This window comes from Salvelinus namaycush, chromosome 22 (genome assembly GCF_016432855.1).
Source record: "Salvelinus namaycush isolate Seneca chromosome 22, SaNama_1.0, whole genome shotgun sequence".
Taxonomy (NCBI): Eukaryota; Metazoa; Chordata; class Actinopteri; order Salmoniformes; family Salmonidae; genus Salvelinus; species Salvelinus namaycush.
Window position 1 is genome coordinate 16,918,107 of NC_052328.1, and position 15,353 is coordinate 16,933,459.

Below are 15,353 nucleotides of genomic sequence, written 5' to 3' on the forward strand. Positions count from 1 at the left end.
GAGGCCAGGTCATCTGATGCAGCACTCCATCACTCTCCTTCTTGGTCAAATAACCCTTACACAGCCTGGGGGTGTGTTGGGTCATTGTCCTGTTGAAAAACAAATGATAGTCCCACTAAGCGCAAACCAGATGGGATGGCGTATCGCTGCAGAATGCTGTGGTAGCCATGCTGGTTAAGTGTGCCTTGAATTCTAAATAAATCACAGTGTCACCAACAAAGCATCCCCACACTATCACACCTCCTCCATGCTTCACGGTGGGAACCACACATCCGTTCACCTACTCTGCTTCTCACAAAGACACAGCGTTTGTAACCAAAAATCTCAAATTTGGACTCATCAGACCAAAAGGACAGATTTCCACCGGTCTAATGTCCATTGCTCGTTTTTCTTGGCTCAAGCAAGTCTCTTCTTATTATTGGTGTCCTTTAGTAGTGGTTTCTTTGCAGCAATTTGACCATGAAAGCCTGATTTCATGCAGTCTCCTCTGAACAGTTGATGTTGAGATGTGTCTGTTACTTGAACTCTGAAGCATTTATTTGGGCTACAATCTGAGGTGCAGTTAACTCTAATGAACTTAACTCTGGGTCTTCCATTCCTGTGGCTGTCCTCATGAAAGCCAATTTCATCATATCGCTTAATTGGTTTTGCGACTGCACTTGAAGAAACTTTTAAAGTTCTTGACATTTTCAGAACTGACTGACTTTCATGTCTTAAAGTAATGATGGACTGTCATTTCTCTTTGCTTTTTTGAGCTGTTCTTGCCATAATATGGACTTGGTTTTTTACCAAATAGGGCTAACTTCTGTATACCACCACTACCTTGTCACAACACAACTGATTGGCTCAAACGCATTAAGAAGGAAAGAAATTCCACAAATTAACAAGGCACATCTGTTAATTGAAATGCATTCCAGGTGACTACCTTATGAAGCTGGTTGAGAGAATGCCAAGAGTGTGCAAAGGGTGGCTACTTTGAAGAATCTGAAATATAAAATATATTTTGATTTAACACTTTTGGTTACTACATGATTCCATGTGTTATTTTATAGTTTGTCTTCACTATTATTCTACAATGTAGAACATAGTCAAAGTAAAGAAAAACCCTGGAATGAGTAGGTGTGTTATAACTTTTGACTGGTACTGTGTGTGTGTGTGTGTATATATATATATATATAATTTATTTTTGGTTGGGGACTGCGGGTGTGCGTCCTTCGCCACTGCTGTTAGGCCTAGCTTGTGCATCCCTATCTATTTGAAACATCTGCATTTACCCACCAGATTCAGTAGCTTTAAAAACCCTTATTTCATGATGGTTTTTATTTTATTTTTGTTTGTTTTGATGACAAGGATAGTTTTAGTTTTTGTGACGGTTTTTGTAGCTTTCATTTTAGTTTACTATAATAACCTTGGCCGGGAGTAGGAGCACTTTGTTTGTAAACGGCTGCGAGGGAGGTGACCGTACCTACCGATCACTCTCCCACGTTTACCCACCATTGTGACCTTGAAGGATTCACGGCAATCATCTGGGGTGCATCGGAGAAATCATTCGAAGTAAATCAAGCAGGAGAGGAGAGCGCAGCCCCAGCCCCATTCTCCAGATTGATCCTGGTAAATAATAAACCAGCGGCCATGACAACTAATCCCCCAACAATAGTTGTGAAACGGAAAGTGAAGAGCAGTAGCATCCCGATTTGTCTGCCACAGAGACTCATGCTGGGATGAGGGATGGAGGGGTCGGGGGGTTGGTATTGAGGAGTGGTGTGTGTAGATTGACATCACTGACACATCACTCATCGCAGCATGTGTTGGGTAAGGGGGGGCTGGATGGAGCACAGAGCAAGGCTTGCTGTGACATCAGAGAGACCTGGTGATAAACACTCCCAGACCCACAGTGTGGAGTGTGAGAGACTTGACTGAGAAAGCAGGTTGCCAGCCAACCCTGCTCCATTCAAATAGAGAGCTGCCTCTCAATAATTAAGACTATCTAGATCGCCACACAGTTCAATACTAGGCTACATCTCATTGAATCTATCTAATCTTGGTCTCAGTGAAGAGCCAATTCTGCCCCTCTGTCTTTTTTCTGATTTGTTGGTTCATTTCTTTAGCTGGTGTAACAAATAGTCATGTCAGTCATGCTTTGTTTTGACAGGATTGATTTACCCATGTTTCTGGATCTGCTCGATCCTATAGTCATTTTATTGTGTTCCGTGCCTACTAGCAATCATCCTGCTATTTGATTTTACTCATTTAATCAGATTAATCTCTGGTAAACTCTAGCAATCCACATAGGCTGAAGACAGAGGTTGGTTCTTGGTTGTTAGGCATCTCAAGCACACACACACAGTGTATTGATATTGGAGATCTGATAGCCCCTGGGTTTTTCCATTGCTAATGCTTTTTGCTTATGAATAATTTGATGTTCCTACTTGTACCCAGCCTCTCAGGCTCTGTGCAGACCTGGAGAACTCAGTCAAGGGTAACGTTGCAGAACACTCCTCCAAACTTTTTCAGTGGAGAGATGGTGCTTATATTTATTAAGTTAACGCTGCACTTCAGATCAGCCTGCCTGCCCAGATCCAACTCCCTTCCCAGTCAGTGAAATAAGACCAGTCCTCATGCTGCTCCCTGTTGCAGAGGGAAACTTTCAGAAGTTTCGGTGTGTTGTCTGTTCAGAAATATGCCCAACAAAGAAATGGTATTAGTTTCAGTGTCATTGCACTCACCCTTTGTCATTTACAGTGTGAACCATGGGGTATTTCAAGGGATTTTATTTCCAAAGCTGGCTGGCTCTCACTTCACCATTCCATAATCTGGGCCATTGGACAGCGGTTTAGTAATGTTACATTAGGATTATATTGAAGGCAGAACAAAGGGCAAATTTGATTGAATTATCCGTGCATTATACTCATTGTCCTCCAATGTGTCATGGAAGGAACATTTACATTTCCCAGCATATTTTATGCATTCCATAGCCTATAACTAGGGCCCGTACATGCGTACAGGAAAAACTCCTGGCCCTACTAAATGGCTGTAAACCAGAAATGAGTTTCAATAATGTTACTGCTGGTAAATGTGCTGCATGTTTTTTCTGAGACTCATGGCTGTTCTAATCCACAGGTGATCCACAAACACTTCTACCTGAAGCGGGTAGAGGTCATGGCGCAGTGTGAGGAGTGGATCGCAGACATCCAGCAGTACAGCAGTGACAAGAGAGTGGGCCGCACCATGTCCCATCACGCTGCTGCATTGAAGGTAAACAAACGCACTCTTCAGCTACAGGAGAACCTTGCACCATATCAGAACGTTGTCCTTCACCACAGAAGGTAACACCTCATCCCCCTTTCACTTACGTTTACACACACAAGCACACACAGTTCTGGTTTGTGTTAATGAGGTCTGAATTGGTCCCTCAGGGCGACATCCCTGATGTTTATGCATGGTGGACAGGCTTGATTCATGCCACAGCTGGCTTCCCCCTCTGACCGTCGTGAGGCGGCCCGAGCAGATAAGGGGCCGGCGTCCTACTTCACTCAGCGCTCACTGGCAGCAAGGCTCCCTTCTTCCGGCTGTTAATAGCCACAATTAATACCCAGTGTAAATAATCTCCCAGACACCCTGATAAAGACTTAAGGACCACAGCAAGCTGCTCACATTGCTGTGGCAGCACCCAGTGCTGTTTTTAAAGCAGGGCCACAGAGTTCTTTGTAGTCCCAATATCTTCAGGGCTTTTTTTCTCTTGCTCCAGCAAATAGGTTCAGATTCTGAAATGATGGGTTGATCTTTAGTGCACGTTCTTGATTCCTTTCTCCTGGTATTTTTTTTTAAGGTGATGTGTGAGAAGTGGTCCCTTTTTTCATGACTTAAGTGGTATCCAAGATACTCTGCTTTGGCAGTGAAAGGGCAACTGGAATGGATTAATGTGAGCTCCATGTGTATTTTAGACAACTTAAATGGTGGGTTTGAAGTTTGTATTGGTTTGGAAGAGCATTTAGTTCACAGGCTTTGTCATTATTGTTGGGAAGAGTATACATCTGTTTCCTCATCAGAGCCCATGTTTGTACTTGCCTCCTCACAGCATATAGTAGCTCTGAACTGAGCCCTATGTGATAACTCTGTCCTCTTTCCCCATCCAGAGGCACACGGCCCAGCTACGAGAGGAACTGCTGAAGCTGCCCTGCCCTGAGGGCCTGGAGCCTGACGGGGAGGAGTTCTCAGACAAGAGTGCCGCCCTCGTGGTCAAGGAGCTGCCCAATCAGGATGCGGAGAAGCCGAGTGGCAGCCAAGACTGCAGTGAGGGCCCGCTATGAGTCCCGCCCCTCCTTGCTCCCCTCCACCCTAAGCCGCGGCCACTCCTCCTCACAACTATTACTATTGTTATTAAATAGACTTTGACGGCTTCGAAGCACAAGCCACCATTTTGTCAATATTTGTATGTAAGAATCTAATTATGTAATGGCTGAATAAAGAGGACAAAAAAACTAGATGAGAATGAAACAGCTTACAAACCAACAAAAATAAGACAAAACTCCGAACTATGCTATGCCCTTAAGGAAACAGTCGACAAACAAATTACCTTTTTATTTTTACCTGTAAAACAGTGTAAACTCTTTGTGCTTTTTTTTTTCAATTGTGAAATAACCACTGATTGGTATGTTATTAAATTTGTTTATGTATACATAATGACAGAGGAAATCACTGAATATATAAGGGAACTAGCCTACCATTAGAGAATAATGTTTACTGAATGTTCATTTCAATTGTTTGGACTGTTAGTGCAAGGACAGTTGTAACCAGGAATATATTGGTCGTTCTTTAAGTATACTATTTAAAAGAAAACATACACTTTCCTGAATTTGAGAAATCTTCTGGTTGCCCATTGACATCGCTTTTTTGATTTCTACAGGATCCTGTAAACTTCAATAAAGGCTGAAATATACATTCTTAATTGCAATGATTACTTGTTACCCTTTTTACAGGCTGTTCAAAAATGCTATGAGCAAGTTTTTTTTGCCTCTAATTCTCAATGCAAGTTTAATAAATGCAACCTGTTTTACTTTTCCCGGATATATACATTGATCTGATTTTGTAGATAAGAGTCTGAGTATGTAAGATGTTTGGGATATGTACCGGTATGTGAAGGCTTCTGAATGTGTGACTTTGTGCCTTTTCAACAATCCCACTAAGATACAAAACTGCTATGTGCCTTTTATCAACATTGACATCATACCGAATACTTTGAAAAAGCTAATTCACTGATTATTTGACATTTCTACACATTGATCGTTCCGCTCTGTCTGAAAAAGGTTGATTCCGGTGAAAGAAAAAGCACTTAATATTTTACTCACTCCCGGTTCAGTCACATACTACTTTTGGTAGGACATTAAATGGAGCTTGAAAATGTGGATTGATTGTGCAAATGCTTCTTTCTGCGTTGTTGAACACAACTTGGACTTGAACCTCTTAAGGAAAACATGGTACCAATCCACATGGGAGCATAAGCTGCTACTGTAAAGTGACTTGGAAGGCCCAGTGCTTATTTTCAGTGCAGGGAAATGGGCCATCTATATGGGTGAAATATTAAACTGAAGTATTTATATATTTTTTTTTTTGTCTTTGCTGGTGCAGTTTGTCGCCATCCGCAGCTAACTGTCAGTCCTCTGTTCTCCTATCCTCCTTACCATAAGAGAAGCTTATATCGGCTTGTGCATTTCACTGTCGTGGAACGAAATTACCAAAGTCAACATCCAGCTTGATTCAGTGTGAATTGGCTGGCTGTATGTTGCCTTAGGTGTCTCCTAAGCAAATATACACAGAGTGGACATAACATTAAGAACAATGTCCTAGTATGTAGTTGCTCCTCCCCCTTTGTCCTCAGAACAGCCTCAATTAATTGGGGCATGGACTCTACAATGTGTCGAAAGCATTCCACAGGGATGCTGGCCCATGACTCCAATGCTTCCCACAGTTGTGTGAAGTTGGCTGGTTGTCCTGAGGGTAGTGGACCATTCTTGATACTCACAGGAAATGTGAAAAGCTCAGCAGCGTTGCAGTTCTTGAGACACACCGGTGCGCCTGGCACCTACTACCGTACTCAAAGGCACTTAAATATTTTGTCTTGCCCATTCACCCTCTGAATGGCACACATACACAATGTCTTAATTGTCTCCAGGCTTAAAAATCCTTCTTTATTAAACGGTCTCATCCACTTCATCTACAATGATTGTAGTAGATTTAACAAGTGACATCAAAAAGGGATCACCTGGTAAGTGTCATGGAAAGAGGTGTTCGTAATGTTTTAGAAACTTGGTGAGTATATATCGGTGTATCTTCACAGTTCTATATGAAGACTAAGCAACATTGAGCCTCTTAAACCTTTTCCTGTTATCCCTTTCCCAAAAAGTTCTGCCTTTGGGAATGCCTTTTGTTGCTCTTGTACAGCAAGCTTGGATAAACAGGGATTATGGTGTAGAATAAAGGAGAACAGCACAGTGGATGCACTTCTGTGATTTATCCCTACCACTATACATTATTCATCTTATGCTTTAAAACTCAGTGAAATAGGAGAAATAGCTACTGGAAAATGCATGGAGTGTAAAGCTCTGCATGGAGAATCAGCAATGGAATGCAATAAGCCTATGGGCTACACAGAGTACACGCAGCAGTGTTTGAATCAATTGTTGGGAATCTGAACCCAAATCACACCAATACTAGACAGGTGAACAAAGTTTGATGCGGTTCGTTTTTCAATCAGATTTTTGATCACATGAACCCTGTATTGCAATATATTACCCTTTCACCAATGTTTTGATTGTATACTGAACAAAAATATAAATGCAACAATTACAACAATTTTACTGAGCTACAGTTCATGTAAGGAAATCTGGAAATTGAGGCCTTAATACATCCTAATTGGTGCATTGGGAATGTATTCAGACCTCTTGACTTTTTCCACATTTTGTTACGTTACAGCCTTATGCTAAAATTGATTACATCGTTTTTTTACCTCATCAATCTACACACAATACCCCACAATGACAAAGAAAATCAGGTTGAAATACACATTTACATAAGTATTCTAACCCTTTACTCAGTACTTTGTTGAAGCACCTTTGGCAGCGATTACAGCCTTGAGTCTTGGGTATGACGCTACAAGCTTGGCACACCTGTATTTGGGGAGTCAGGTTGGATGGGGAGTGTCGCTGCACAGCTATTTTCAGGTCTCTCAAGAGATGTTAGATTGGGTTCAAGTCCAGGTTCTGGCTGGGCCACTCAAAGACATTCAGAGACTTGTCCCGAAGCCACTCCTGTGTTGTCTTAGCTGTATACTTAGGGTCGTTGTCCTGTTGGAAGGTGAAGATTCATCCCCGTCTGAGGTCCTGAGTGCTCTGGAGCAGGTTTTCATCAAGGATCTCTCTGTACTTTGCTCCGTTCATTTTTGCCTTGATCCTGACTAGTCTCCCAGTCCCTTCTGCTGAAAAACATCCCCACAGCATGATGCTGCCACCATGTTTCACCGTAGTGATGGTGCCAGGTTTCCTCCAGACGTGACTCTTGGCATTCATGCCAAAGAGTTCAATCTTGGTTTCATCAGACCAGAGAATATTGGCAAACTCCAAGCTGTCTATCATGTGCCTTTTACTGAGGAATGGCTTCCATCTGACCATCATAAAGGCCTGATTGGTGGAGTGCTGCAGAAATGGTTGTCCTTCTGGAAGGTTCTCCCATCTCCACAGAGGAACTCTGGAGCTCTGTCAGAATGACCATCAGGTTCTTGGTCACCTTCCTGACCAAGGTCCTTCTCCCCCAACTGCTCTGTTTGGCCGGGCGGCCAGCTCTAAGAGTCTTGGTGGTTCCAAACTTCCACTTCTTCTATGCTGCAGAATTCTTTGGAACCCTTTCCCAGATCTTTGCCTCGACACAATCCTGTCTCTTTGCTAAAATGTCTAAAAACATGTTTTCGCTTTGTCATCAAGGGGTATTGTGTGTAGATTGATGAACATTTTTTATTTAATCAATTTTAGAATAAGTATGTAAAGGAACAAAATGTGGAAAAAGTCAAGAGGTCTGAATACTTTCCTAATGCACTGTATATTCAGAGCCATATCCCTGTAATGCTTAGAGAAGATCTAATGTCAAGCGTGATTGGAGTGCTGTGGTTGCAGGTTCACCTGCCTCATCTAAAGCCTATTATTTTGGGGTGTTGCTGTAGGCCACCAAGTGCTAACAGTCAGTATCTAGAAAATATGTGTGAAATGCTTGATAATATATGTGATGTAAACAGACGTCTACTTTCTTGGGGACCTAAATATTGACTGGTTTTAATCAAGCTGTCCGCTCAAGAGGAAGCTTCTCACTGTAACCAGTGCCTGTAATCTGGTTCAGGTTATTAATCTATTTTCCAGGGTGTTTACAAATACTACAGGAACAAGATCATCCACATGTATTAATCACATTTTTACTAATACTGTAGAACTTTGTTCTGAAGCTGTATCTGTACCCATTGGATGCAGTGATCACAATATAATGGCTATATCCAGGAAAGACAAAGTTACAAGAGCTGTGCCTAAAATAGTGTATAAGAGATCATATAAAATATTTTGCTGTGATTCTTATGTGGATATTTGTTGGTCTGATGTGATTAATAAGGAGCATCCGACACTGCACATGATGAATTTAGGAAATTGCTTCTTCCAATTATTGACAAATATTCACCTGTTAAGAAACTGACTGTTAGAACTGTTAAGGCTCCATGGATTGATAAGGAATTTAAAAACTGGATGTTTGAAAGAGAGTGAGTGGCTAATAAGTCTGGCTGCACATCTGACTTATGTGACTAAACACAACAAAATTAAAACTGTATTATGAAGCAACGATATAAAGAATGGAGTACTTTATATTAAATAATGAGCAGAAATACAAATTCAACTCCATCTTTCAATGAATCAGATGGCTTATTCATAACAAAACCATTTGATGTTGCCAATTATTTGAATGATTGCCCACTTTGCCAATGATGTAAACTTAGGCAGGAAATGTCAACAACGTACAGTGAGCGAATTCATGCATTAAAAAACAAATCATTAAAGAAAAGCATAAGTTAGAATTTTGTAAAGTTAGTGTGGGAGAGGTAGAAACATTGTTATCGATCAATAATGACAAACCTGGCATTGCAACTTAGATGGAAAGCTACTGAAGATGGTAGCTGACTCTATGGTCTCTCCTATCTGTCATATCTTCAATCTGAGTCTAGAGGAAGGTGTTTGTCCTCAGGCCTGGAGGGAAGCCAAAGTCATTCCGCTACCCAAGAGTGGTATCAGTTTGTTGCCAACTCTTAGCAACCTGTTGTAAAAAATAGTTTGACCAAATACAATGCTATTTCTCTGTAAACAAATTGACAGACTTTCAGCATGCTTACAGAGACATGTACTGCACTGACATAAATGACTGATGATTGGTTGAAAGAAATTGATAAAACACTACATCACCAAAAGTATGTGGACACCTGCTCGTCAAACATCTCATTCCAAAATCATGGGCATTAATATGGTGTTGGCCACCCCTTTGCTGCTATAACAACCTCCACTCTTCTGGGAAGGCTTTCCACTAGATGTTGGAACATTGTTTCAGGGACTTGCTTCCAATTAGCCACAAGAGCATTAGTGAAGTCGGGCACTGATGTTGGCCGATTAGGCCTGGCTCGCAGTCGCCAGTCAAGTTCTTCCACACTGATTTCGATTAACCATTTCTGTATGGACCTCGCTTTGTGCATGGGGGCATTGTCATGCTAAAAAAAGAAAGGGCCTTGCCCAAACTGTTGCCACAAAATTGGAAGTACCGAATAATCTAGAATGTCATTGTATGCAGTATCATTAAGATTTCCATTCACTGGAAGTAAGGGGCCTAGCCCGAACCATGAAAAACAGCCCCATACCATTATTTCTCCTCCACCAAACTTTACAAGTGAATTCGGGCAGGTAGCGTTCTCCTGGCATCCATCAAACCCAGATTAGTCCATCAGACTGCCAGATGGTTAAGCGTAATTCATCACTCCAGAGAACGCTTTTCCACTGCGCTATAATCCAGTGGCTGCGAGCTTTACAACACTCCAGCCCACGCTTGGCATTGAACATTGGTGATCTTAGGCTTATGTGCGGCTGCTCGGCCATAGAAACCCTTTTCATGAAGCTCCTGATGATGTTGCTTCCAGAGGCAGTTTGGAACTCGGTAGTGAGTGTTGCAACCGAGGACAGACAGATTTTTATGCACCACGCGTATCGCACTCGGAGGTCCCGTTCTGTGAGCTTGTGTGGCCTACCACTTCGTGGCTGAGCCGTTGTTGGTCCTAGACGTTTCCACTTCACAATAACAGCACTGACAGTTGACCGGGGCAGCTCTAGCAGGGCATCCTATGACGGTGCCACGTTGAAAGTCACTGAGCTCTTCTGTTGTAAGGCCATTCTACTGTCAATGTTTGTCTATGGAGATTGCATGGCTGTGTGCTCGATTTTATACACCTCTCAGCAACGGGTGTGGCTGAAATAGCCGAATCCACTAATTGGAAGGGTTGTCCACATACATAGTGTAAGAAGATTGTGGGAGCTGTGCTGTTAGATTTCAGTGCAGCCTTTGATTACCTGTTGTTGAGAAAACGTATGTTTTATGGATGTTCAACCTTATTGTGGATTCATAGCTATCTATCTAATATAACTCAGAGGGTTTTCTTTCATAGAAGCCTCTGTAAAGTCAAACATGTAGGGTGTGGTATACCGCAGGCCCTCTTCCCTTGTCTATTTTTAATTTGTTTTATTCTTTTGTCCTCTTCGGAGGACACACATCTTTTTTTCTTAGCTTTTCTGCTACATATACATTTTACATATATATTTTCTATTTTCACCAATGACCTGTAACTGGCATTAAATAAAGCCTGTGTGTCCTTGTATGCTGACAATTCAACCATATACGTGTCAGCAACCACAGCAAATGTAGTCACTGCAACCCTTAACAAGGAGTTGCAGTCAGTTTTGGAATGGGTGGCCAGTAATAAACTGGTTCTGAACCTCTCTAAAACTAAGAGCATTGTATTTGGTACAAATCATTCCCTAAGCTCTAGACCTCAGCTGAATCAGGTAATGAATGGTGTGGCTTTTGAACAAATTGAGGAGACTAAATTACTTGGTATTACCTTAGATTGCAAACTGTCATGGTCAAAACATATAGATTCAATGGTTGTAAAGATGGGTAGAAGTCTGTGCATAATAAAGGGATGCTATGCTTTTTTGACACCACACACCAGAAAGCAAGTCCTGCAGGCTCTAGTTTGTCTTATTTTGAGTATTGTTTAGTCATGTAGTCAAGTGCAGCAGCTGGTCCAGAACAGAGCAGCACATCTTGCTCTTCATTGTAATCAGAGTGCTAATATAAATACTATACCTTTGCCTTTGATTAATTGAAAAGGAAACTCTCTCTCCTTTTCAAACAAGCATTGCAGAGCTGGTTACAATGTCAATTTCATCCCCCAGAAAAGATAGAACAAATATAACAGATATTATGGTTGAACTGAAATGTGCTGGTTGATAAAAGACCTGTATTTATGGAAAATATGTTTGAACATTTTATTTTGTTTTTAAATTATATTGTAAATAGGAATGGTACAGTTATGTCTTTCATGAAGCTATCGGAATTGTATGGGAAGGTCTGCTCAATCCAAGATTACAACCAACTGATTCCAGCATTACCCCCAAAATGGAGGAGGCAGGTGGCAGCGGGAGGAGGTAGGGAACTGGTCTGTCTGCCCAATATAAAGGATCGAAACTGTCAGAGGAACAAAAAATATGATAAATAGGAAAGTATAACAGTTTCATTTGAGGACCAAGATGTTGACAGCTGTGCAATACAGATTGTAAAATAGCTAGGAAGAGATTTTTGATGTACCGATTCCATGGCACAGGGTTTATGAGTTGATATATAAAATTATGCAAGATTCAAGACTTTGTGCTTTTCAGCTAAAATTATTGTACAGCATTCTTGCCACCAAATAAATGTAGAATATTTGGGGCATACAATCATTGCAGCTCTGCAGATTTTGTTGTAAGGATACAGAATCAATAGACCATTTGTTCTGGTATTGCCCTCAGGTTCAGGAATGTCTGAAAAAACACAACATTAATCTAAAATTTAACCTTAGAAATAACATTGTTGAGAGATCTGGTTAGTCGATTGCTAATATACTAATACTCTTACTGAAAGTATTTATTTTCAACTCACAATATGTGGATTCTATTCGATTAGATAGATTCAAATTGTATGTTAAACATCACAGTATAGTTGAAAGATATAGAGTATGACGCGTAGAAATCCGAAGAGGATGGCCAGCATTGATAGGTGGGATGGGCTGAGGGAACTGAGGGTTGGGATATGGAACTGGAGACGAGTGGGAGTGGAGTTGTTGGGCGGGGGACAGAATGACAGTCAAATATAAAAATACAAAAATTTAATTCTAAATAAAACAACAAAAAAAAGTCTGTTTGATTGATACTGAGGGGAAACGCAGTTACATCCAATGCCTGTTTGCCTGAGGCTGATGCAGCGCAGGTGCTTGTACACGAGTACACATGCATACACACACAATCGCATTCAAACATACACGTGTGCACACACACATACACACACATGTAAATAGTGCAACACATGCACTTAAACGCATTCAGTCGGCCCTGCTGTTTAGATTTCTATTGTCATTGATGTCTTTTTTTTGCATTGTTTTCTGTTTTCTCTCTGGGAACTGTGGGGGGGATCTTGGATGGTTGAGGGGCAGCTCTCTGGGAACTATGGGGGGGATCTTGGATGGTTGAGGGGCAGCTCTCTGGGAACTATGGGGGGGATCTTGGATGGTTGGTGGCCTGGCGGTTGGGAGCTTGGGCCGGTGGCCGATAGGTCGCTGGTTCGGGTCCCCGATTTGACTTGATGAGAAAATGAAAATGCTTGAAAATGACCAGTGGGCGGGCGAATGGCGCCTTATAAGGACGAGAGGGGCTCGCCTCATTTGCCAGATGTGTGATTGGTTCTTCGAGGCCGTCAGTGATCCGCTAAGCGAATCCCGATGTGAGACTCATATTATAATAGAATCGGGGTTATGCAAGTAAGGAGAGAGCAGCCTCACAGCTTTTTTAGGTGGGGGTGGTGTGGGTTGGTATCAGTTAGCTAGCAAGGTTGATGGCCAAGGTTATCTGCCAGTGTGCACAGACTTGCTTTCAACAAAAGGTATTCTGTTCTGAAAGAGCCCAGCTCAGTCCTTTCCTGCAGGACTGACTGAGGTAATGTTTCATGGACTCTCCAAGAGCAGAAGGCCAATCCGCAATAGGCTTCCAAACAGACATAATTCAGACTGCAACAATGAAAGTCAACATCTCCCTATAATCATCTCCCCAAGCACGAACACACCCTCCCCTTTGTATACTTTTATAGAGCAGTAAAAAACAAACATAGTGGTGTCTGGGGATTTTTTTTAATGATTTCTCCTCACACACTCCTTTGGTAATCAATGTGAGAACGGTGTGTGTGTGTGTGTGTGTTGGAGCAATGGTTTGGCAGCCCAAACTTCAAACAGCATCTGCGCACTGCAGGTGTCACTGCTTGTCTTTAACAGAAAATATTTCGTTTTTTTTAAATATAGTCTTGAAAAATAGCTTTCATCAGTTGAATAGTAGCGTTTCCTTGACAGGTCTGTAAATTGGAAGCAGGTCTCTGGAAAGGTAAATCAGACTGTAAAAGCATCTATTCACCGTGGTCTCTCTTCCGTACTTCAAACCCACTCCAACAAGCCCTTTGAAGGGCCTTCACTTTGCCTGTGAACAATTCCATAATGTGCCCAAACACTCGTCTCTTAAATGTCATGCACGAAGAGGAGGAAGGGGAGGATGGGGAAAGGGGGGGGGGCAAGTGCTGGAGAAAACAAACCTTAGACTAGATCCCCCCCCCCTTAGACTAGATCCTGCACTGAGAAAAACAGCCGAGAGCTCTATCGATGCGCCATGCTGCTGCTGGGGCTCTGAATCATTTAGATGTTGTTTTTGGCTCATGTCAAACAGTGGGCTTACTCACTGACTCTATCTCCAGGAGCAGTGTACGGTACAAGACGCTCACTGTAGTAAACCACTGACAGCGGAGAAAAGGTCAGCCAGGATAATTTTCATTAGGATTCAATGTGCTCAGCACGACTTAAAGGCTTTGCATGGTCAATCTGACTATCTGCATCAGCCGTACAGCATTTACTGCGATATGGCCTCTGTGGAAGTGAGGGCATTCAATACTTCTTGCACTTCGAGGAGCAGAGCAGAGCTGTTGTGAAGGAAGTTAGTTATCAAGGAAAGTGAGTTTGTGTTTACACAGGACCTCCTGCCCCACCTACCGTCAACCAATCATGTCACGGAGCCCTCCGTATTGTTACAAAAATTGGTAGGCACACGGCATCGCCATACGGAGCTCGATTTGGCCTCTGCAACCCCCCAGAGGCTCCACAATTGCATCACACCCTTCATACGGAGCCTCCGGACATCATTCCCGGATCAAGCATAAATCCGCTATTACTGTCGCACTCAAGGAAATATTTTGTGCGAGGAGCTCTGACACATAAAGGCTGTGACTGTAGTAGTGCTTTCATGATCATTTATCATTAGTGACCTTGTGTTGCAGGGTCATGTTCTTCACTACATCACTACTGTTCTCATCCCATGAAAGATCAAACAATAATGTAGGGTAATTAACCTATGTCAAGTAGAATCCCTGCTCTTACTCCCATTCGAGGCACAGTACTCCACGTTTTGGTGGGGATAGGCAGTGCCTCACCTGCATGCTTCCAGTCAATTCCTGTAACTCATATGCCCTTGACCTGAACCTTTCCTACTGCACGTACACATAGACACAGACACTAACTCCCTCTGGGAGTCACTTAGCATGATCAAGATAAATCACCCATCTGATTTTAATAAGGAGGAGACGCTTCTAATTCCCCCTAGGACCCTACAGAAAGATGACAGATTGCCCGAAAGGTATTAAGTCAAAGGCTCAACACGTCATCACACAACACAACCCATATGGTCACCTGAGTAGTTGTCATGTTATATATGTGTTGTCACGCCCTGACCTTAGTATTCTTTGTTTTCTTTATTATTGTTGGTTAGGTCAGGGTGTGACAAGGGTGATATATGTTTTTTGTCCTGTCTAGGGTTTTTGTATGTTTATGGGGTTGTTACTAGTCTAGGTGTTTTGTATGTCTATGGTTGCCTAGATTGGTTCTCAATTAGAGGCAGCTGTTTATCGTTGTCTCTGATTGGGAACCATATTTAGGCAGC

The 15,353-nt window shown here is 42.2% G+C and overlaps 1 protein-coding gene across 1 annotated transcript in view; it reads left to right on the forward strand.

Moving 5' to 3' along the window:
* birc6 (baculoviral IAP repeat containing 6) overlaps positions 1-5,067 on the forward strand; it is a 150,874-nt gene extending 145,807 nt beyond the window's left edge. Inside the window, exons 72-73 of the mRNA XM_038960502.1 lie at positions 3,121-3,255; positions 4,137-5,067. Coding sequence (XP_038816430.1) covers positions 3,121-3,255; positions 4,137-4,310 — 309 coding nt within the window. The 3' untranslated portion in view covers positions 4,311-5,067. The remainder of the gene's footprint in view (positions 1-3,120; positions 3,256-4,136) is intronic.
* Positions 5,068-15,353: the final 10,286 nt, after the last annotated feature.